Source organism: Vipera ursinii (genome assembly GCF_947247035.1).
Source record: "Vipera ursinii genome assembly, chromosome: 2".
Classification (NCBI taxonomy): Eukaryota; Metazoa; Chordata; class Lepidosauria; order Squamata; family Viperidae; genus Vipera; species Vipera ursinii.
In genome coordinates this window covers 12,162,222-12,186,440 of record NC_139513.1, presented here as the reverse complement: position 1 = coordinate 12,186,440, position 24,219 = coordinate 12,162,222, and the positions used below count along the sequence as shown (strand labels likewise).

Below are 24,219 nucleotides of genomic sequence, written 5' to 3'. Positions count from 1 at the left end.
CCCCGTCCTAGAATTGCGATCTGAAGCTTTTGCTGATGTGTGCTCAGCTTGATGGAAAAGCCCAGAGGAGCAGCATTTTTTCTTTTCTTTAAAAGAGATATATTATTATATTATATTTATATTATATTATATTATATTTTATTGTATTATATTATAATATAATATTATATTAATTATATTATATTAATTATATTATATTATATTATATTTATTATATTTATTATATTATTATATTATATCATATCATTATATTATATTATTATATTATATTATATTATATTATATTATATTATATTATATTATATTATATTATATTATTGCTAAGCACATTTGATTTTTCCTTAGATTGTAAGCCGCCCTGAGTCTTCGGAGAAAGGCGGGATATAAATGGGATTAAAATTATATTATATTATATTTATTATATTATTATATTATATTATATTATTTATTTATTATATTATTTATATTATATTATATTATATATTATATATATTATATTATATTATATTATATTATATTATATTATATTATATTATATATATTATATTATTATATTATTATATTATTGCTAAGCACATTTGATTTGTGCTTAGATTGTAAGCCACCCTGAGTCTTCGGAGAAGGGCGGGATATAAATGGGATTAAAATTATATTATATTTATATTATATTATATTATATTATATTATTATTATATTATATTATATTATATTATATTATTATATCATATATCATATCATATTATTAATTATATTATATTATATTTGCAAATATTCTGTTAGTCGCTTTGTCACAATGGGACAATTACTTGTATCACTTTCTTCTTTTTTTTCTTTTCTTTTTTTTATATCCATCCCTTCAAACATTTTTCCTGACTGATTTTTTTCCCCCCCTCTCCCTTCCTTTCTTTTCCAGTTGCCTCATTTTTTGCGGCAGATCGAAACAATCTTACCATGAATGCTGGAATTGAGAAGACTGTGGAGGAGCAAATGCAAGTAAGAATTTGGGAAGAAGAGAGGGGGGGGACCTGATCAGCGGAGGGGCAGATCCCTGATCCCCCTAAGACAGGGGTAGGCAACCTTTATGACTCGTGGACTTCAACTCCCAGAATTCCTGAGTCAGCTGACTCAGGAATTCTGGGAGTTGAAGTCCATGAGTCATAAAAGAGCCGAGGTTGCCTACCCCTGCCCTAAGACAAAAGAGTATATATATATATATATCTCTTTGAGTCTGCAGAAATTAACTATTAAGTTGTGATGTGACAGTAGATCTGTGGCAAAGCCAAAGAATTCTCCAGCCATCCAGAATTCTGGGAGTTGAAGTCCATTAAAGTTGCCAAAATTGGGAAATACTGTCTTTTAAAAAAAATCTGTGCCTTTTTTAAAAAAAACTTTCCCAGCTCAGCAAAATTTGCATATTGGCGACAAAATGGGTGATAAGGCTCCTGAATGAAAAGTTCAGCAGTGTCACGCTGCCATCAAAACACCAAAATGTGTTTAGCAATAGCAATAGAAGTTAGACTTGTATGTTGCTTCACAGTGCTTTACAGCCCTCTCTAAGTGGGTTCATAGACTTAGCATGTTGCCCTCCAACAATCTGGGTCCTCATTTTACCGACCTCGGAAGGATGGACAGGCTGAGTCAACCTGGAGCCGGTCAGGATCGAACTGCTGAACTGCTGGCAGCAGAAGTAGCCTGCAGTACTGCATTTTAACCACTGCGCCATCACAGCTCAAGATTTAGAACAGATCTTGCCAACAAACAGTGCTTTTCTTCGCACTGCTCATTCTAAGTGGCAAGTAATACTGGGCACGACCTCCCCCCTCTCCCCCCCAGCTTTAGAGCCCAGTGCAGCTTTTTACATCCCAGATTATTCTCTACCCCAATCTTGAAAAGAGCAAAAGACCAAACTGTGGTAAAGATAAAGGTAAAGGTTCCCCCGCACATGCGTGCTAGTTGTTTCTGACTCTAGGGGCCGGTGCTCATCTCCGTTTCATAGCCGAAGAGCCAGCGCTTGTCCGAGGACGTCTCCGTGGTCATGTGGCTGGCATGACTAGACGCCAAAGGCGCACAGAACGCTGTTACCTTCCCACCATAGTGGTCCCTATTTTTCTACTTGCATTTTTACGTGCTTTCGAACTGCTAGGTTGGCAGAATCTGGGATGAGTAACAGGCGCTCACTCTGCTACGCGGCACTCGGGATTCGATCCGCCAAACTGCTGACCTTCTGATCGACAAGCTCAGCATCCTAACCCACTGAGCCACCGTAGGATAATCTAATCTTTCGTATCCACTCTTTTTTTTTGGAAAAGAGGCACCGATCAGCAATGCATGAAGACAATCTTCAATCCCACTAAGGTGACAACCTTAATGGGAAAACTGGCCACTTAGGCCAGAGATAATAAACTGAATAATTTCCGAACATTGGGATTGGATCACATGCTCAGCTGAGTTTTACTAAATGAATCGCCATGATTTGAGTGTGCACACAGCCACAAACCATGGTTTATGAGGCCTAATGGCTGGATTCGCTGCTTGTACAAAACCAATTCAAACAGAACACCTTATAGGTGTCCACGATGCCAAACATGGTTGTATTTACAATTTGGTTTTTATTCAGCTGAATAGAAGTGTTTATTTTATTTACTGGAATAGTCAAGTTTAAAAAAAAATGGCTGTGCTGGGAAAGCAAAATTCAGCCCGCATCCTTCGCTCAATGCGAAAACTTGAAATGGGGAAAGAACTGCAGAACAAATCATAGATAGAAGCGTTAGAAGGAAAAGATGAAAGAATCACCTTATAAAGAGGATATATAATGCTTTAATTGAATTGGATTCGGAAACGGAACTGGTTAAAGACTGTATGATAAAGTGGTCACAAAATATTCAGGAACCAATTTCGTTGGACACTTGGGAGATAATTTGGGTTAGAAATGTTAAATTTACTCAGGCTCAAAATTTAAGAGAAAATTTTTATAAAATGTTTTATAGATGGCATCTGGATCCCAAGAGGTTGTCCAACATGTATCCTAATTTACAGTCTAAATGTTGGAGATGTGGTAGTTTAGAAGCTACCTATTTTCACATGTGGTGGACTTGTAGAAATATAAAAGCTTTTTGGATCAAAATTTGGTGGAACATTCAAAAGATTTTTAAGAGAAAGAGAAAGTTTTCTCCGCAATTGTTTTTACTGGGTATTGTGGTAGATTGTGATGTTAAAGAAACTAACTTGATGTTGAATATGATAACAGCAGCACGGTTACTGGTGGGACAATATTGGAAGAAGGATAGTTTGCCCACTATAGAAGAATGGGTGTTTAAAGTTTCGAATCTTGCAGAAATGTCTAAGATTTCTGCTTATTTGAAAGATCATTCACAGGAAAGATATATTTCAGTTTGGAGGAGAAGGATAAATTATATTCAGAACAAATATGGGACTAAAAAGTTCCATTTAGCTTATGAGTAGATTTTAGTGGGATATTGTTATTGGTACTTTGTATGTAGTTATGTTAAAGGGGAGTTAAAGCACATTATGAATTTGGTTAATTGTATATTATGCATAATTTTTATTTAGAATATGATTATTGTAACTATAATCCTGTATTTAGCTCTGGGAAGTGGGGGGGGGGAAGTGGGTGGGTTTGGGGTGGGAGGGATTGGGGGATATATTGTAAAATTTTGTTTTTGTAAAACTCTTTAATAAAAAAAAAAGAAAAAGATGAAAGAAGCAGCGCCTGGAGCTAAATGCAAAAACCTACAACGTAAAGTTTACAGAAACTGAAATATTTCTTGCAATCCTCCTGGGATTTATTTTTTTCCCCCTTTCTTTAGGACGGTCTCGGTCTCGTAAACCTTAGCAAAGAAAGAGAGAACGAGGGACATAATTGTCAGGAGGTGAAAGACAGCGAGCAAAAGATAACAGAAGATAACAAAAATCAGGACTCCCCACCGGCCAAGGATGATTTACAGGTAGGTATCATGTTCCCATTTCCCTTCTGTTCCCCCTCCCCCCCCCACCCAATCCCGCAGTGTTGTGTGACCCACTTTAGGAAGAGGTGAGTTCAAAAGTTCCAGAGATGCATTCGGAAGAGTTGCCAAAAAAAACGTTTGCCAAAAAAATGTCGTAAAAATCAGGTGGCATTACTTACAGCCGTAATTAATGTAATGTAATATAATGTCAGGGACGCGGTGGCTTAGTGGGTTAGGACGCTGAGCTTGTCGATTAGAAGGTCGGCAGTTTGGCGGGTCGAATCCCGAGTGCCGTGTAACAGAGTGAGCGCCTGTTACTCGTCCCAGCTTCTGCCAACCTAGCAGTTCGAAAGCACGTAAAAATGCAAGTAGAAAAATAGGGACCGCTACGGTGGGAAGGGAACAGCGTTCCGTGCGCCTTTGGCGTCTAGTCATGCCAGCCACATGACCACGGAGAGGTCCTCGGACAAGTGCTGGCTCTTCGGCTTTGAAACGGAGATGAGCACCGGCCCCTAGAGTTGGAAACGACTAGCACACATGTGCGGGGGAACCTTTACCTTTAATGTAATGTCATTCCAGGCTCAGTTATGGTCGCAAGTCGAGGACCCCCTTGTTAACCAATGGTTTTTGGAGCCTGAAGTGGTTTAATCAGGGTTTAATTTAGGAAGCCTTTAGACTGGTTTTCCCTCTGCTTGTTCTACCGTAGCAAAATGCTCCGTCCTTCTACTTACTGAATGTAACAACTCCTGAGAATCTTGCCGGTGCCGGTCAAGATTCCGGCACCGGTCCACAGCCTTGGTGGAGCAGTGGGCTAATGCCTCCTTAAGTATCACCAGCTGCCTGCAATTAGTGCAGGTTCGCATCCCACCAGGCTCAAGGTTGACTCAGCCTTCCATCCTTCCAAGGTAGGTCAAATGAGGACCCAGATTGTTGGGGGCAATAAGCTGACTTTGTAATAATGCCGCTTGGTGTGTGTGTGAAAGCCCTAATAAGCAGGCATATACATGGAATGAAGGCTACTGCTAAGCTTGTAAGCCACCCTGAGTCTTCGGAGAAGGGCGGGATATAAATGGAATTAAAATTAAAAAAAAATAAATAAAAAAATTGAATGAAAAAGCCCTTAAATCAGGGGTGTCAAACTCGCGACGTCACATGGCGTGTCGCGACTTATCGCGACTTTCCCGGTTGCCGGCAATGGGGTGGGTGCGGTTTCGGAGGGACGCATCCGGCCCGTGGGCCGGCAGTTTGACACCCCTGCCCTAAATTAGTGGAATTCACGCCTTGTCAGGTTTGGAGATGAGCTCCAGATGATTTATTAACAGAGAGTGGAAAGCAAATAACAGTTTTCAGGGGCTACTAGTCACGACGTCCGATATTTCTTCAGAAGGCAGAAAACAGGAGTGCCTTTGACTACCAGCCACTGAGGAGTAACAGTGGACGAGAATGGCCCTCCTCGTGTCCTTGGGTGTGAATTTTCTGAATCTGTCCAATTGGCTGTGGGTGACATAGGCCAGGGCTTTTCAACCAGTGATACGGGTACCACCTGTGGTACATTGGCACCTGGCAGGTGGTACACGACCATCCTAGAAAAGTGGTAGCGGGGGAGGGGAATGAGCTGAACCGGTGGCAGCACCGCACAAGCCTGAGCGAGAGACGGCTGGAGCTGCAGGGCTGTCGGGGCTCAGCGGAAGCGCCAGGATCAGTGCCAGGTTCTACCTGGAGCTCAGCGCTGATCCCGGTGCTTCTGCTGAGCCCAGAAGAAGCGCCGATCAGCTGGAATGTTGCAGCATCTCCAGGGTCTTGTGATTTACATTCAGATGCTTGGCAACTGATTCATATTTATGACGGTCACAGTGTCCCAGGGTCATGTGAAGTGACCAAAACCTGCTGCAGAGGGTGGGAAATAAAAACCAAACACCCCCCACCCCACCCCCGCTGCCAATCCTCAACAGAAATGCTCACAACAATGAAAACCTCGGACAGGAGGAAGAGCGCCGCCGGGTGGGCAGGCAGGTGTCTTGCTCGGCTGTGGCTTGGGGGGGGGCACTTTTTTCAGTGCCGTTGTAACTTCGAACAGTCACTAAGCGAACTGTTGTAAGTCGAGGACTACCTGTACTTCATCACTTTTTTCCTTTTTTTTTTGTCACCACGTTTTTGACACCTTGCTAGGGGACTGGTGGTACTTGGGATGTTGCCGTATCCTAAAAGTGGTACAGTGGGTGATAAGGTTGAAAAGCCCTGACATAGGTGGCTGGACCAGGGGTAGGAGAGACTGTTGAGAATTTTGTTTTTGGAACTTGGCAATTTGATATGGCCCAAGGGTTAATCAATAAATAAAGATGAGATGACTGTTGAGAAAGGAATGGAAGAAATTTAGGAATCCTCCAGAGAGAGAGAGAGAGAGAGACAGAGGGTTGAATCAGTCCACAGCTTAAGTGTACAGGGCAAATGGCCTTTTGAGACACAGGAGGAAGAGCCGGTTTAGATAAGAAGACTTTGAATCCAGGCCGAGACAAATAACTAGAGAAAATGTCTCAGGAAAAGGCCCATATTAGTTCAGAAGAAGAGGGATGGAGAAGCACATTAAGACTTGAAAAGTTTCTAACCAGCTTTAGAAAACTTTGGTTATAATATGGAATTAGAAATAGAAAAATGGCAAAAAATTGTGGGAGAGAAATCATAAACTGACCATGTCAACTGCGTATAAAGAAAATTTGTATAAAATGTTTTATAGATGGCACTTGCCTCCAGCAAGACTAGCAAAAATGTTTAAAAATGTATCAGGTAAATTTATTTATTTATTTTTATTTTAATCCCATTTATATCCCGCCCTTCTCCGAAGACTCAGGGCGGCTTACAATTTAAGCACAAACCAACGTGCTTAGCAGTAGCCTTCATTCTATGTATATGCCTGCTTATTAGGGCTTTCACACACACCCCAAGCGGCATTATTACAAAGTCAGCTTAATTGCCCCCAACAATCTGGGTCCTCATTTTACCTACCTCGGAAGGATGGAAGGCTGAGTCAACCTTGAGCCTGGTGGGACTCGAACCTGCACTAATTGCAGGCAGCTGGTGTTACTTAAGGAGGCATTAGCCCACTGCTCCACCAAGGCTCTAAATGTTGGGAATGTAAACATAACTTAGGTACCTATTGTCCTATCGGGTGGACATGTGACAAGGTAAAAGCCTATTGGGAAAAAATACATGCTTGGCTAGAAAAAAAAATATTAGGAGAACATGTAGTATTTCATCCTGAATTTTTTTTAATTAGGTATAGTACCAGAAAAGATTAATAAGCAAAATTTATATTTGGTTTTACATATTGTAACCGCAGCAAGAATAAGCTATGCGCAATGTTGGAAAAATGAACGAATGCCTTCAGAAGAAGAGGTAATAAAAAAGATATACTGGAATGCGCAGAGATGGACAGACTAACTATGAGGCTGAAAGATAAAGAAGAAACAGAATATTACCAAAGCTGGAATTTATTCTACAAATGGCTAGAGGAGAGAACCAAAGAGTAGGACTCGATTATGTATTAGCGTTTTATGAACCCAGATCGCACGCTGTGTACGTAGAGGTTAAAAAAACAATAAAAAACTTTATAACGAGAAAAAAAAAGACTTGAAAAGTTTCTGTTAACTTATAGCTCAGGTTTTGTTTTGTTTTTTCAAATTTGACAACTTTTAAGATGGATGGACTTCCAACTCCCAGAATCCCCCAGACGCGCTGGTTGAGGTTCCGCTCATCTTAAAATTGCCAAGTTTGAAAAACTTAAAAGAGTTTGAAATCTGGGGTGGGGGAGAGGGGGGAAGGAAGTTTGAAAAACACTGCTCTAGCTGTTAAAATAAATCTGTGGCCTTGGATTTCTTAGTCTGGTCTACCTTGTAGGGCTGACATTAGGTCATAAGCGGCGGCGCAGTGAAAAAGCTGGGAAGAAGCACGTTGAATTATTCCCGAGAGAGGCCGCCTTAAACGAGGAGGGAAATTTCTAGTTTAATGGAAGAGAAGGACCAGGGGGTGACATGATAGCAGCTTTCCAGTATTTTGGCGGCTGCCACAGAGAACGGGCGGTGGGGGGCAACCTGTTCTCCAGAGCACCCGAACTCAGGACCAGAGGAGGCCGTTCAGGAGCTCCGGTGCATAATGCCGCTACTTCTCTTTTTCCCCAACAATGCAATCCTGCCACAGGTGGGTTGGGTGAAGCAAGAGGGACGAGTCGGTGAGTTTTGGTGTTTGAGAGAAAGAACAAGGAGCTGGGAAGAGACTGGCCAGCCATTTGTCTGAAATGGTATAGGGTTTCCTGCCTGAGCAGGGGGTTGGACTAGATGACCTCCAAGGTCCCTTCCAACTTCTCCTTCTTCTCCTTCTCCTCCTTCTCCTTCTCCTTCTCCTTCTCCTCCTTCTCCTTCTCCTCCTCCTCCTCCTCCTCCTCCTTCTTCTTCTTCTTCTTCTTCTTCTTCTTCTTCTTCTTCTTATTATTATTATTATTATTATTATTATTATTATTATTATTATTATTATTATTATTTCCTGTCAGGCCCCTTCTCCACAGCCCCACCCTGGCTATGGGATTGAGAGGAAGGGGACCGGCCCAGATTCACCCCCACCCACCCCCGGTCCAGGTAGCTTTCATGATTGAAAAGAGATTTAGCGACAGTTTTTCTTAAAATGTCACATTTGCATCACCTTCCCTTTCTCATAGAGGGACGCGGTGGCTCAGTGGGTTAGGACGCTGAGCTTGTCGATCAGAAGGTCGGCAGTTTGGCGGGTTGAATCCCGAGTGCCGCGTAACAGTGAGCGCCTGTTACTCGTCCCAGCTTCTGCCAACCTAGCAGTTCGAAAGCACGTAAAAATGCAAGTAGAAAAATAGGGACCGCTCCGGTGGGAAGGTAACAGCGTTCCGTGCGCCCTTGGCGTCCAGTCATGCCAGCCACATGACCATGGAGACGTCCTCGGACAAGCGCTGGCTCTTCGGCTTTGAAACGGAGATGAGCACCGGCCCCTAGAGTCGGAAACGACTAGCACGCATGTGCGGGGGAACCTTTACCTTTACCACAATTTGGTCTTTTGCTCTTTTCAAGATTGGGGCAGAGAATAATCTAGGATGTAAAAAAGCTGCACTGGGCTCTAAAGCTGGGGGGGGGAGAGGGGGGAGGCCGTGCCCAGTATTACTTGCCACTTAGAATGAGCAGTGCGAAGAAAAGCACTGTTTGTTGGCAAGATCTGTTCTAAATCTTGAGCTGTGATGGCGCAGTGGTTAAAATGCAGTACTGCAGGCTACTTCTGCTGCCAGCAGTTCAGCAGTTCGATCCTGACCGGCTCCAGGTTGACTCAGCCTGTCCATCCTTCCGAGGTCGGTAAAATGAGGACCCAGATTGTTGGAGGGCAACATGCTAACTCTATGAACCCACTTCCACTTCCCCTTTTCTTCCTTTTTTTCCTTCCCCTTCCTTCCTTCCTTCTCTCTTTCCCTCCCTCTCTTTCCCCTTCCCCTTTCCTTTCTTCCGTTGTTCTTTTCTTTTCCTTCTCCCTCCCTCCCTTCCCCTTCCCTTTCTTCTCTCTTCCCCTCCCTCTCCCCTTCCCCTTTCTTTGTTCCTTTTCATTCCTCCCTCCCTCCCTCAGTTTCATTCCTACTAAAAGCTAATAGAGGTTGAATAAGGAAGTCTGAAAGAGCTTTTTCTTGAAACCAAGACCCCATGGCCAAAATCGGTCGGTGGTTTTCTTCCTTTGCCTAGCGTAAGTTTTCTTTCCCGAAATTTATTAAATTTTTTTCGGAGTGCAAAACATTGCCCGGGTGTCTTTAAGCAGAAACCGATTATTATTATTTTTTCAGTTGGGAGGGGGGGGCATGGAAAACTGGAAACGGAGAAAGTCGTCCTGGTTTCCATTAATACAGTTTTATTCCATGGAAGGTACAGCCTGATTCGGAAATGATTGACCTGAGCAACATGAAAGAAGACGAAGAGGAAGTGGAAGAGGACAAGGAAGAGAACAGCAGTGAGGAGATAGTGGTACGTCTCTCTGGTATTGAAACTGCCTGTCCATCTTGTGTAAAGGTTCCCCCTCATGTGCGTGCTAGTCGTTTCCGACTCTAGGGGCCGGTGCTCATCTCCGTTTCAAAGCCGAAGAGCCAGCGCTTATCCGAGGACGTCTCCGTGGTCATGTGGCCGGCATGACTAGACGCCAAAGGCTCACGGAACGCTGTTACCTTCCCACCGTAGTGATCCCTATTTTTCTACTTGCATTTTTACGTCCTTTCGAACTGCTAGGTTGGCAGAAGCTGGGATGAGTCACAGGCGCTCACTCTGCTACGCGGCACTCGGGATTTGACCCGCCAAGCTGCTGACCTTCTGATCGACAAGCTCAGCGTCCTAACCCACTGAGCCACCACATCCCTTGTAATACAAGTAGTACTTGACTTAAACATTCATTTAGGGGCCATTCGAAGATAACAGCATTTGGAAAAAAATGTCTTATGACTCGCTCTTGTGTAGAAAATGCCATCTGACCTCAACATAAGGTTGATTCAGATATTATTTTTTTTAAAAAAACAACCCACTGATTTCTGGAACATTGCCTTGAATACAGACAAAACTGAAGTGTTTTGTTCAACGTTATTCCGCATAGGGCAGGGGGAATTGAACCAAACTCTTTGCTTTCTCAGTTTTTTGTTCTGTGAGCAAAAATAGGGTAATAATAATAATAATAATAATAATAATAATAATAATAATAATAATAATAATAATAATAATATAATAATAATAATAAGTTGGAAGGGACCTTGGAGGTCATGTAGTCCAACCCCCTGCTCAGGCAGGAAACCCTATACCATTTCAGGCAAATGGCTGTCCAATCTCTTCTTAAAAACCTCCAGTGTTGGAGCATTCACCACCTCTGGAGGCAGGTTGTTCCACTGGTTAATTGTTCTAACTGTCAGGAAGTTTCTCCTTAGTTCTAGGTTGCTTCTCTCCTTGACTAGTTTCCATCCATTGCTTCTTGTCCTGCTTTCAGGTGCTTTGGAGAATAGCTTGACTCCCTCTTCTTTGGGGCAGCCCCTGAGATACTGGAACTCTGTTATCATGTCACCCCTCGCCCGTCTCTTCGTTAAATTACACATACCCAATTCCAGCAATCGTTCCCTATATGTTTTAGCCTCCAGTCCCCTCATCATCTTTGTTGCTCTTCTCTGTACCCTTTCTAGGGTCTCGACATCTTTTTTACATCGTAGTTATACTGAAGGCTACCTGCCAGCCAAGTTACAGAAAAATTGGCCAACAGGCATATTTTTGTTAAATTTTATTGCTAATTCAAATTTTAAAGCTAAAAAGAAGACATAAAAGACATTAGCTTTAAGTTACGTGAAAACTCAAAAGAAAAGAAATTGCTACTGCCGCAATATCCTGTGCCGGTGAAATAATTCCACGGCCATTAGTTTTGCGGGATTTCCTGAGTAGATTTTTCCACCCGTATAATTATGTCTTTCTTCTCTCTTAGGAGTCTGGAAATATTGGGAGCAGGTAAGATTTGGAGGGTTGTTTTTTTTTTTAAAAAAAAAATTGCTTTGTTCGTGGCGTTTCTGCCGGGTTTTCTGTCAGGGGCTAAGAATTAGGACGCTGCCTGTTTAAATGTAGTAGTTTTCCTTGCCAGTTTTGGGTGGGGCGTTGTTTCCTTCTTGGCAGAAGGAGGAAGAGGAGGAAAGAAACTACACATAGTCCTCAATTTACAACCATTCATTTAGTGCAGGGGTAGGTCACCTTGGCTCTTATATGAGTCGTGGACTTCAACTCCCAGAATTCCTGAGCCAGCACGGCACAGCTTGGAAACCTCTCCCTTTCCCCTCAGCATGGCTGGCTCAGGAATTCTGGGAATTGAAGTCCACGACTCATAAAGCGGCCTAGGCCAGGGGTTGCCTACCCCTGGCCTAGGCCGCTTTATGACTCGTGGACTTCAACTCCCAGAATTCCTGAGCCAGCATGGCTCAGCTTGGAAACCTCTCCCTTTCCCCTCAGCATAGCTGGCTCAGGAATTTTGGGAGTTGAAGTCCACGAGTCACAAAAGAGCCAAGGTGGCCTACCCATGGTTTAGTGATTGTTCAGAGTTAACAACAGCACTGAAAAAAAAGTGACTTAATGGACCATTTTTCACACTGTTGCAGCAACCCCGGGGTCCCGTGATCGATTGAAACTCGAACTCTTGACAACTAGTCAAGAGGGTCATGTGATTCCCTTTTGCGACCTTCCGACAAGCCAAGTCTATGGGGAAGCCAGGTTCACTTATAACGACCGTGTCGCTAACTTTTAACAGCTGCAGTGATTCACTCAACAGCTCTGGTCCTAAAATGGGGCACGACGGTTTTGTGTAGCAACAGAAATGTTGGAGGTCAACTGTGGCCGTAAGACGAGGACTACATGTGCGCTCCTGCCCAAAATGGCAGGAGAAGCTATTCCGTATAAAAGGGAGCAACCCCCTCCCCAACCTTCCCTCATGCTGATACTGTTATCGAGTCAGGTAATCAAAGGTCTGCAGGTAAAAAGCATCAAGCTCAGAGAGCACCTAAGTCAGGGCTTTTCAACCAGTGGTATGGGTACCAGCTGTGATACATTGGCATCTGGCAGGTGGTACGCAATGATCCTAGAAAAGTGGTAGCAGGGGAGGGGAACGAGCTGAACCGGTGTCAGCACTGCACAAGCATGAACGAGAGACGGCTGGAGCTGCAGGACTGTCAGGGCTCAGCGGAAGTGCCAGGATCAGCGCCAGGCTCCAGCTGGAGCTCAGCACTGATCCTGTCACTTGTGCTGAGCCCAGAAGAAGCGCCGATCAGCTGGAATGTTGCAGCATCTCCAGGGTCTTGTGATTTACATTCAGATGCTTGGCAACTGATTCGTATTTATGACGGTCACAGTGTCCCAGGGTCATGTGAAGTGACCAAAACCTGCTGTAACCACTCAGCGGGGGGGGGGGAATAAAAACCAATCCCCCCACCCCCACTGCCAATCCTCAACAGAAATGCTCACAACAATGAAAACCTCGGACAGGAGGAAGAGCGCCACCAGGCAGGCGGGCAGGTCTTGCTCGGCTGTGGCTTGGGGGGGCACTTTTTTTCAGTGCCATTGTAACTTTGAACAGTCACTAAGCGAACTGTTGTAAGTCGAGGACTACCTGTACTTCATCACTTTTCCCCCTTCCCCCCCCCCCGGTCATCGTTTTTGACACCTTGCTAGGCAACTGGTGGTACTCGGATGTTGCCATATCCTAAAAGTGGTACAATGGGTGAAAAGGTGGAAAAGTCCTGTCCTAGACCACTTAAGAACTCCGTCCTTTTAAGCGTGCTGTCAACGCTGCTAACATCAGATGTTCTTGCTTTTGATATTATTATTATTATTATTATTATTATTATTATTATTATTATTATTATTATTATTATTATTATTATTATTATTTGGATTTATATACCGCCCTTCTCCCAAAGGACTCGGGGCGGTGTACAGGGCAATTAAAACACAATATACAATATACACTATACAAAGTTAAAATAAATTAAATTAAATTAGCCCTAATAAGTAAAACACATTCTAAAAGTTTAAAAATCCTTCAGTCCAGGCCGGCAAGCTCAAATAACCAAGTTTTCAGGTCGCGGCGAAAGGAGTGAAGGTCGGGAGCCATCCGGAGCTCAACATAGAGTTGGTTCCATAGGGCAGGCGCGCCCACAGAGAACGCCCTCCCCCTGGGGGCCGCCAGTCGGCATTCCCTGACCGACGGCACCCTGAGGAGGCCCTCTCTGTGGGAGTGCACAGGACGATGGGAGGTTGACGCTGGCAGAAGGTGCTCCCGTAAATAATCCGGACCCATGCCATTTAGGGCTTTATAGGTCATCACCAGCACCTTGAATCTCATCCGGAATACAACTGGAAGCCAATGCAGCTCGCGGAGCAGAGGTGTTACATGGGAGTATCGGGAGACCCCCATCACAACTCGCGCGGCCGCATTCTGCACCAGTTGGAGCCTCCGAGTGGACTTCAAGGGCAGCCCCATGTAGAGAGCATTGCAGTAGTCAATCCGAGAGATGCAGCCATTTGGAGATGCAGCCATTTTCCTTGTGTATTACTCTTAGAGTTCGAATTAGATGACACTGGCGGGGAAGGAGGAGGAATGTGCGTGGGAATTAGTTAGACATCACAGTATCGTAGTAGTGTGTGATTCAAGGTTGTTTGAAGGAAGAGATGACAAGAAATGGGTTGGAGACCTGGAGGGAAAGACCGCGTTTCAAACTAATTGGAGAATGTGATTTATGACTGTTAAATTAGAGGAGGGAATTGTGCTTTGATACTATGTGCTCAAGGGGAGGGGAATTCAGATTTTGCCTTCAACCATGCACGTGCCGATGCCAGGCAACTCGAATAAAGATTATTTAAGGTAAACAACGCCTCAGAGTTCTTTGGAGAGTTTCATCTGTCGGAACCGTGACAGGTGCACTTTGTGATATCCTGTCTTTGTTCCGGAATCGGTCTTGTTAATTCCTCTCCTCCTTTTCCTCTCTCTCGTCGGGACCGTCAGAGAAGACGACGAGCCACTGGCTGGGAGACTAGAGGAGATCAAGCAGAGATACGGCAGTTTGTGTCAGAACAGCACCGTTTTCCAAGAAATGATACTCCGGCTCAAAGGTCAGTTTCCCTTCCGTTGATGTCCAGACTTGGCAGGGCCTAATATTGGTCCCCGGAGGCTCTGGTGATGCTTTGGCTTCCAGTGGACTCTTAGCTCACTCCCGTGGTACACTCAGGCTTTCCGTTCCTTTTTCCTGCCTTTCGGTCGGTCTCGAATCCGAGTCCCTGCACTGTCCTTAGCAGCATTTTCGGGGGCATTTTGCCCTTGCCTCCTCCTTTCTGTTGTAATTCAGTGTCAGCCTGTGGGTTCGGCAGTTGAATCGGACAATTCTGAGGAGGAGGAGGAGGAGGGCGGGGGGATTGGAGAGCCTGCAGAGGCCAGTTCTGAGGCTTCGCAGAGCTCTCAGCCAGGCCCCTCCCATCTGGTTCGTCCTCAGACCCAGCTGTGTGAGCCTGACAGCTTGGACGAAGATGACCCACAGCTGGCCTTGTTCAAGGACGCCCAAAGCAGGAGGCAGACAAGCAGGAGTAAACAAAGGAAGGCGATGGGGCACCTCGGGAGGAGGCAAAGAGAAGCCACGCCTTGAAATTGTTTAAAAGGGGAATGTGTGGGAGGTGCTGGTTGCTGAAGGCAACCGTTTGAACAGCTTCTGATTTAGTCATGGTTCGTATTTGTTTTGCTCTGTTTTGGATCTGTTTTGTGTAAATAAATTTGGCTGGCATACTTTCAGCCTATTGACTTTTGAAAAGGGGTTGTCCCTGGCATTTTTGCAGGGCCGGTAGTAGGTTGGAACAGAACACTTTCTTCCTAGGGCTGAGAGGGAGGGACTGGCCCAAAGTCACTCAAACCAGCTAAGGCGAGACTGGAACTCGTGACCGTCTGATTTCTGTCCCTCATGACCTTTAACCAAAAGACCAAACTGGCTCGCTCGCGCTGCCCCCTGACTCGTTGCTTCTCAATCTTGGCAGCTCGAAGACGGGGCTTTTCAACCTTTTCACACCCATTGTACCACTTTTAAGATATGGCATCATCCGAGTACCACCAGTCACCTAGCAAGGTGTCAAAGACTTGATGAGATGACCAAAAAAAAAAAGGAATTAAAAAGAAAAAAGTGATGAAGTACAGGTAGTCCTCGACTTACAACAGTTCGCTTAGTGACAGTTTGAAGTTACAGTGGCACTGAAAAAAGTGCCCATCAAGACACCTGCCTGCCTGCCCGGCGGCGCTCTTCCTCCTGTCCGAGGTTTTCATTGTTGTGAGGATTTCTGTTGAGGATTGGCAGTGGGGGTGGGGGGTGTTTGGTTTTTATTCCCCCCCCCTCTGCTGGGTGGTTGCAGTAGGTTTTGGCCACTTCACATGACCCTGGGACACTGTGACCGTCATAAATATGAATCAGTTGCCAAGCATCTGAATGTAAATCACTGTTCTGTACCAGCCTGCTACCGGCCCTGCAGAAAAGGCAGGGACAACCCCTTTTTCAAGAAGGCAAGAGGCTGGAATTACGCCTGCCAAATTTATTGCAACAAAAACAAACGGAGCAAGACAAACCAAGAAACAGGAACTTTAAGAAACATGAACTATCCGAGCGGTTGCCTTCAGCAAACCAGCCCTCCCCACACATTCCCCTTATATAGATTTCAGGGCGTGGCTTCTCTCTGCCTCCTTCCGAGAAGCCCCATTGCCTTCCTCTGTTTACTCCTAATTGACTGCCTCCTGCGTCGGGCGTCCTTGAACAGGGCCAGCTGTGGGTCATCTTCATCCACTCTGTCAGGCTCACACAGCTGGGTCTCCGTGGTGACCAAGTCGGAGGGGCCTGGCTGAGGGCTCTCATCAGCAAGATCTTCAACCCCCTCAGCAAGGTCTTCAACACCCCCCTCCTCCTCTGAGTCATCCGACCCAACTGCCGAACCCACAGGCTGACCCTGAATCACAACAATCACAAGACCCTGGAGATGCTGTAACATTCCAGCTGATCGGTGCTTCTTCTGGGCTCAGAAGTACCAGGATCAGTGCCGGGCTCCAGCTGGAGCCTGGCGCGGATCCTGACGCTTCCGCTGAGCCCTGATAGCCCCGCAGCTCAACTGTCTCTCGCTCAGGCTTGTGCGGTGCTGCCACCGGTTCAGTTCATTCCCCTCCCCCGCTACCACTTTTCTAGGATGGCCGCGTACCACCTGCCAGGTGCCAGTGCACCACAGGTGGTACCCGTACCACTGGTTGAAAAGCCCTGCTCTAAGCGGTGTGGACTTCAGTTCCCAGAATTCCCCAGCCGGCCCCCTTTTCTTTGAACTGGTGTCCCTCTTTTCCTTGACTTGGTCGGGAACGTTTGACTTCTCAGCTCTCTTGTTTTTCTGCAGCCGGATGGAGGAACCAAAATAAGGAACGGGATGTTTTGCCCGGGAGCTCGGAGCGCCTGCAACTAAACAGGATGATGTGGGGCGGAGATGAAGTCAGCTTTACCTCCAGCGTCGGGGGCCAGTTGGGCGCCCCGGACAGCCCCCCGAGGACGGTGGATTGTCTGCTGGAAGCCAGGGCCCCCATTTCAATCCCCTTCGGCGGGGGCTTCTTCGACTTCAGCGAGTTTGCCGTCCAGCAGAGTTTCCTCCAGAGGAAAAGCCAGGAGCTCTCCAAAACGTTCGGGTCAAGCCTGAGTGCCAGCGTGGCGGAGCTCCGGAATCAGGAGAAGCCCCCGCCGGTGGCGGAGAAGCCCTACAAGTGCAACGAGTGCGGGAAGAGCTTTGGCAAACGCTCCACCCTGAACACCCACGGCCGGACCCACACGGGGGAGAAGCCCTTCAAGTGCTCGCACTGCGACAAGCGCTTCAGCCAGAGCTCTCACCTGCAGCTGCACGAGCGGACCCACACGGGGGAGAAGCCCTACAAGTGCCTGCTGTGCGAGAAGAGCTACAACCAGCGGTCCAGCCTGATCATCCACGAGCGCAGCCACACGGGCGAGAAGCCCTACTCCTGCCTGGAGTGCGGGAAGAGCTTCAGCCAAAAGGCCACCCTGGTCCTCCACGAGAAGAGCCACCGGGGGGAGAAGCCCTACAAGTGCCTGGAGTGCGGCAAGGGCTTCAGCCTGAGCGCCGACCTCATCCGCCACCAAAGCATCCACACCGGGGAGAAGCCCTACACCTGCTCCCAGTGCGGGAAGAGCTTCAGCCAAAACTCCCACCTCATGGCCCACATCCGGACCCACACGGGCGAGAAGCCCCACAAGTGCCTGGAGTGCGGCAAGGGCTTCAACTGGAGCTCGGAGCTCATCGCCCACGAGCGGACCCACACCGGCGAGAAGCCCTACCAGTGCCTCTACTGCGCCAAGAGCTTCAGCGTCCGCTCCAGCCTCAGCAAACACGAGCGGACCCACACCGGCGAGAAGCCCTACGTCTGCCCCCAGTGCGGGAAAGCCTTCATCCAGCGCTCCAGCCTGGTGGCGCACGAGCGCTCCCACACTGGCGAGCGGCCCTACCTGTGCCTGGGCTGCGGCAAGGGCTTCCGAGAAAGCTCGCAGCTCATCGCCCACGAGCGGACCCACACCGGCGAGAAGCCCTACGTCTGCCCGGAGTGCGGCAGCTGCTTCAAAGCCAAGGCCGCCCTCCTCCGGCACCAGCGCGGTCACCTGGGGCTGAACTCCTTCATCTGCGCCGACTGCGGGAAGATTTTCTCCTCGGCCACCGAGACCCCGGAGAAGTGTCCCGAGTGCGTGAACCTACTGAGCCTGACGTCGGGCCTCTCGCGGGCGTCGGAAGAGGCTGATCTGGAAGCGGCCGAAGGAGCGGGGCAGAGCAACGACACCAAGATGTGATGAGGCCGGCTGGGCCTCTGGTTCTGCTTTTTTTTTTTCCCCCGCCACCGGTCGTAGTCGGCTTCCTCTTTTTGACGGAGCGGATCCCGCAAGAGGGACCCTTGCTGCGGCCGACGGAGGACGGGTTTCGTTGGCCGAAGGTGACTGTGGGCAGCTGAAGGCCTTCCCCCCAATGTGATGGCCGTCGCAGTTTTGGTTCCTGTTGCCAAACCAGGCCCATTTCAGACTCTCGGGAGGGGAACCGGAAATGCAGAGAGGGCCAGAATCAGGTGGATACGAAAACGAAAGAGAACGGCTGAAGTTCTAATACCGCCCTTCACTACCCAGTGCCTAGAAAGCAGCTCCTGATCGACTGGAGATTTGGGTCTGTAGTGGGGGAACCACGGGACGCGCCTTTGAGGCTCTTCTTTGGTCCACGTGCCCCCTTGTCCGAAGAGACGGTCGCTTTCGCGAAGAGTTTTTAAATGAACTTTTTGCTCAACTTTTTGAGGGATTTGAGCTGCGACGAACGTTTGTCTCGTCGAGTCCCACCGGATGCACGTGAAACAAAGCCTTGGGGCTGAGCTGGCCCTTTGATTTGGGCTTGAGCCAGCCTGCCTGGTGCAGAGCCCTTTTTGCCTTGGATTGGAAAATAGTGACACAGCAGCGAAGAAACAGGAGGGGACGTTAATAGAGGGAAAACTGGTTTTGGTCAGGTTGGACCTTGAGCAATTAATTCGATCCCTGTCTCATTTCACCTTTGCTTTAGGGTAACAAGCTCAGCTGACTAGGTTTTTTTTAATATTTATTTGATAGCTAGATAGAAGTACGAACTTTCTCCCTTTGGATGAAATGAGGGTGATTTGGTAGGACATCCCCATCAACGTGGGGAACAGGCTAGTTCCAAGACGGCTGGAACGAGAGGCAGCTTTCCAAATGGGCACTCCATAAAGGGGGATTGTAGGAAAAACACAGGTCTGAAGACGAATCTTTTTCAAGAAAGGCGTTCAAGGTACATCGAGAAAGTGTGGTACAATCCTTGGGGGGAAAAAAAAAGCTGTGTTGCCAGAGAGGCAAATACAAAATGTTAACAGTTTTGCACTTAACTCCCTGTAAGTGGAAAGCTAGTAGCTCAGGGGGCAAGTACAAGACTATCTCTTGTACTACTATCAGTGAACCTGTTCCATAAACAAACCTATTTAGGCAGTATTTTCGTTCATGTTCGTCCTGCAGCAGCGCGTAGGAACTTTTGAGATGCGTGGACTTTTAAGACCCAGAATTCCTAAGCCAGCCAGGTTGGCTGGGGAATTCTGGGGCTTGAAGTCCGCTCATCTTAAGGTTGCCAAAGTTAAAACAACAACAACAACAACATGTTGCAGTAATCCAAGCCGTCCATTAACTTTGCGCTTCATATCTAAACCTAGCCTTTAGCCTCCCCTAACCTCATTCCTTGCTGACTTTGAATGATGGGAGTTGTAGTTTCAACACATCTGAAGAGCATGAGGTTTGGGAAGAAGCACAGTGTCAGGAATTGTGCAGAGATCTCCTTGAGCTAACAAGAAGTTGCACAGACAAAAAAGGTACAGAGAGCAGCAAAGTTCACACAGTAACCACACAGATACACTGATTCTGGATTTTATCTTGGTAAGTTAGGGGGCCAGGAATTTGCCCTCTCTCTTTGCAAACTACACGTTCACTCCAGGTAGGTACGTAAGTAAGCCCCAACTTGATTTTCAGGGGTGGGCCTAATATAAGCCCCCCCTGAAAGTAAACCCCAGTTTGGTGTTGGGGTGTGTGAAGCTGCCCCACGTGCCCCACACCCACTTACCGGTAGGACCGCCACAGCCAGGCCTCCCACGCCGTTGCCTATTTTCGTGGCAGGATGCTGCGTGGTGCCTCGGGCCAGCCCGAAGCAGCATGCAGCATCCTGCAGCAAACAACGGCGACGGCGTAGGAGGTTTGGCAGCCCCATCCCATTTCTCCTTCGCGATCCTCCGCTGCCGCGGGGAGGAGTGTGATTAAACACCAATCAATTAATTTCAACTTCTGGTAAAAAAAAAAAAAAACACGGGGAAGTTGGAATTGATTGATTGACCTTCCCCTCCCCCTCCAAACTTCTTTTGTTTCCGTCTCCACGCGGCAGCGGAGGATCGTGAAGGAGGAACGGGACGGGGTTGAGAGTCAGGAAAGGGAAGAAATGCAATTCCTGAGGGAAGCGAGGGCATTTGGGCGGTGGTGTGGCCAGCTCTCCAGCTCCACGGGGAAGGGGCAGCTGGCATGGGTGCTGACGGCAGGTCACCCGCCTGCCCGTTTCACCACCCTCCCTCGCTGAGCCTCCGGCGCTCCACCTGCCGCTTTGGTCAGCCTGGCCTCCACCCAGCACGGCCGCCCCGGGGCTGCAAGGGTTGGCCTGGCATGGGAAGGGCATGTGTGCCCCGCCCGCACCGGTACCGTACCTGGTCTGCCACCAATCTTTCGCTGCCATGTTACTTCACCCCATGCACAGGGCTTGCCCCACCCCCCCCGCGCTTGCGGCCTACTGGTACCAGCAAAAAGTAAGCCCTCCCCGAAAGTAAATCCTAGTGCAGGGGTCGGCAAGCTTGGCTCTTTTATGACTGGTGGACTTCAACTCCCAGAATTCCTGAGCCAGCCATGCTGAGGGGAAAGGGAGAGGTTTCCAAGCTGAGCCATGCTGGCTCAGGAATTCTGGGAGTTGAAGTCCACCAGTCTTAAAAGAGCCAAGGTGGCCTAACCCTTGTCCTAGTGCTTACTTCAGAGCCCAAAAGAAAGTAAGACCGAGTCTTACTTTTGGGGAAACACAGTCGATTGTAGGCAGATACAGTAAACTGATTTCTTAAGTGGGGGATCCATATCTTTTCCTCTCAAGTGGTAAAAGGTAAAGATTGGATAACTGCCAACTTATTCTGCAAAAAAAGGGGGGGATTATAAGACATCAGCTTTGAGTTGGCCACAACCGGTTGAATCCACTTGTAAACCAGTTAAGGTGTCCTGAGGTTCTGTAGAAGGTGGGGGGGATGTCTCTGCAACTGAATTTTTCCTCACATGAGGCAAAATTCTGCACGAATTTTGTCTCACGAAGGCAGCTGGGATTCCTCGTGAAGTAAAAATCATTAAAAGAATGAAAACCGTTGACATCTTGAGGACAGAGCTTCCTTTAGACCAGGAATCTGCAAACCTGGCAATTGTAAGACTTGTGGACTTCAACTCCCAGAATTCCTCAGCCAGCCAATTCGTCCTTATTTCCTTCCGAGGAATATACCACACGGGCCATTCTGTTGCATTTTTGCTGAAAAGCGCTGGTGCAAACGTGGTGTGTGATTCTGTCACGGGAATTGCACGTTGCAAAATGGTTTCGCTTGCAAGTCAAACCGTGTGTAAGCTATCCATCCCCAACCTTGGTTTGTCCAGACTGTGGCTTAGGGTTTCCTATCCTTGGAGTTAGGGTGAATGTGAAGAGAATTTGGAGTTAAAAACAATTAGGAGTATCTAGGCTTCGGGTTAATATAGCAATAGCAATAGCACTTAGACTTATATGCTGCTTCACGGTGCTGTACAGCCCTCTTTAAGCTGTTTATAGAGTCAGCCTATTTCCCTCAACAATCTGGGTCCTCCTTTTAACGACCTCGGCAGGATGGAAGGCTGAGTCAACCTTGAGCCGGTTAGGATCGAACTCGACTGTGTGCAGAGTTAGTTTGCTTCATAGCTCTCTAACCACTGTGCCCCTGGGACTCTTCTAGAGGCTAAATCAGTGGTTGCTTCCCACCGCTCATGTACACAAAGCATCTGAAATTGTGAGGTCCTTGGTGCTCTCTGAATTTGGTTGGTTTCTTGCAGACGTTTCATTCCCTGAAAGATAACATCTGGAAGAGAGCGGGGTTTACCCCTTCTAGCACTGATGATGTTACCTTTTAAGGTAATGAAATGTCTGCAAAAAAGCACCAGAGAGATCACCAAGGAACAACCCCCCCCCATTTATATCCATATGGGTCAATCCCTCATTTTAAACCTCGAGCCACAAATGTTTTCTTCTGTCGGTACTCCTGAAAATAACCGTGATTAAGTTTGTTTTTTTAAAAAAAAGCGTTTGCAAAAGCTGATGTTTTGCAAGTCTATTAACATCTCACGAAATTTCCATCACGTAAGGTTTTAGACCGCCGTGGAAGATTACTTGATGTTTTGTGAGACGGGGGGGTCATTTCTTTTAATAATTACTTGTGAGCACTCTTTTGGAGTTGGGGAATCTGGAAAGATTGTTGAGCCCCCGTTGTCAAATATGTGGCACTTGTCCTGTAATCTGTTGCTGTAGAAAATGATTTTTTCTCTGTTTTTTTTTACAAAGTCTAATATAGGGTACAAGCAATGGCTTCCTCACGGGCTTCTCCCGTTAGTTTGGGTACTCCAAAAGGACTTTGCTGTGCTTTCAGAAATTCTGAAAAATTGACGCTGAAATTTTAAATCCTGGGAGACTGGCACTCCACCAATCATCATTTGTGTTGTCATATTAGGGCAGGGGTAGGCAACCTCGGCTCTTTTATGACTCATAAAAGAGCCGAGGTTGCCTACCCCTGTATTAGGATATTGCTGCTCAACCTTGGCCACTGGAAAGTGGGTGGACTTCAACTCCCAGAATTCCTCAGACAGCCACGGGGAATTCTGGGAGTTGAAGTCCAACCCACCTTCAAGTTGCCGAAGATTGAAAAAAAACACGGCATGGGTTTTTTATGTAAAGCTGTCTTTCTGACTATGAGCAAGACCTACTTGTACGAATTGTACATTGTTAGAAATGGGGAAGCCTCCTTGGATCTCGTCTCCTGCTCTGGAATATATTGCTCCAGTATCCAAACAGACTGTCCTTTAATCCCTCCCCTCCCCCTTTTAAAATGTTTGTAATGCTCTTTTGTTTTTGGGGGGGGGCTCTCCCCAGCTTTTCTGGCTTTGCTTTGAATGTGACTATGCTCCGTTTCGCATCTCACTTGGGGCTCCTGGTTTTTCTTCGTTTTATTTTGAGCATTAATAAAAACAATAAAATGATCTCTTAACGTATGTCGAAATCCTTCTGCCTTGTCATCCATCTTGGCCTTGATTATCTTCCTCGCCATCCAGGTTTGCTTCTTTATCCTATTTTTTTTTTCAGGACATACGAATCTTTCCGTTTGAGACTTGCTTGCCCTCCACATCTGTAGTCCAGTCCTAAATCCAATCTTTAAACCTATAGTTTGCAATCCGTAACCTTTCCAACGTCATCAGAGCCTTGGTGGAGCAGTGGGCTAATGCCTCCTTAAGTAACACCAGCTGCCTGCAATTAGTGCAGGTTCGCATCCCACCAGGCTCAAGGTTGACTCAGCCTTCCCTCCTTCCGAGGTAGGTAAAATGAGGACCCAGATTGTTGGGGACAATTAAGCTGACTTTGTAATAATGCCGCTTGGGGTGTGTGTGAAAGCCCTAATAAGCAGGCATATACAGGGAGTGCAGAATTATTAGGCAAGTTGTATTTTTGAGGATTAATTTTATTATTGAACAACAACCATGTTCTCAATGAACCCAAAAAACTCATTAATATCAAAGCTGAATATTTTTGGAAGTAGTTTTTAGTTTGTTGTTAGTTATAGCTATTTTAGGGGGATATCTGTGTGTGCAGGTGACTATTACTGTGCATAATTATTAGGCAACTTAACAAAAAACAAATATATACCCATTTCAATTATTTATTTTTACCAGTGAAACCAATATAACATCTCAACATTCACAAATATACATTTCTGACATTCAAAAACATAACAAAAACAAATCAGTGACCAATATAGCCACCTTTCTTTGCAAGGACACTCAAAAGCCTGCCATCCA

General features: G+C 46.6%; 2 protein-coding genes across 2 annotated transcripts in view; both read left to right on the top strand.

The window, feature by feature from the left end:
• Positions 1 to 23,414, top strand: part of LOC310636499 (uncharacterized protein) — a 23,761-nt gene extending 347 nt beyond the window's left edge. The window contains exons 2-7 of the mRNA XM_083356410.1: positions 914 to 993; positions 3,828 to 3,965; positions 9,884 to 9,982; positions 11,466 to 11,488; positions 14,526 to 14,632; positions 16,928 to 23,414. Coding sequence (XP_083212536.1) covers positions 952 to 993; positions 3,828 to 3,965; positions 9,884 to 9,982; positions 11,466 to 11,488; positions 14,526 to 14,632; positions 16,928 to 18,375 — 1,857 coding nt within the window. The 5' untranslated portion in view covers positions 914 to 951 and the 3' untranslated portion in view covers positions 18,376 to 23,414. The remainder of the gene's footprint in view (positions 1 to 913; positions 994 to 3,827; positions 3,966 to 9,883; positions 9,983 to 11,465; positions 11,489 to 14,525; positions 14,633 to 16,927) is intronic.
• The window catches only part of LOC310636470 (uncharacterized protein), a 356,270-nt gene that overhangs the window by 256,785 nt on the left and 75,266 nt on the right, over positions 1 to 24,219 (top strand). The window lies entirely within an intron of this gene.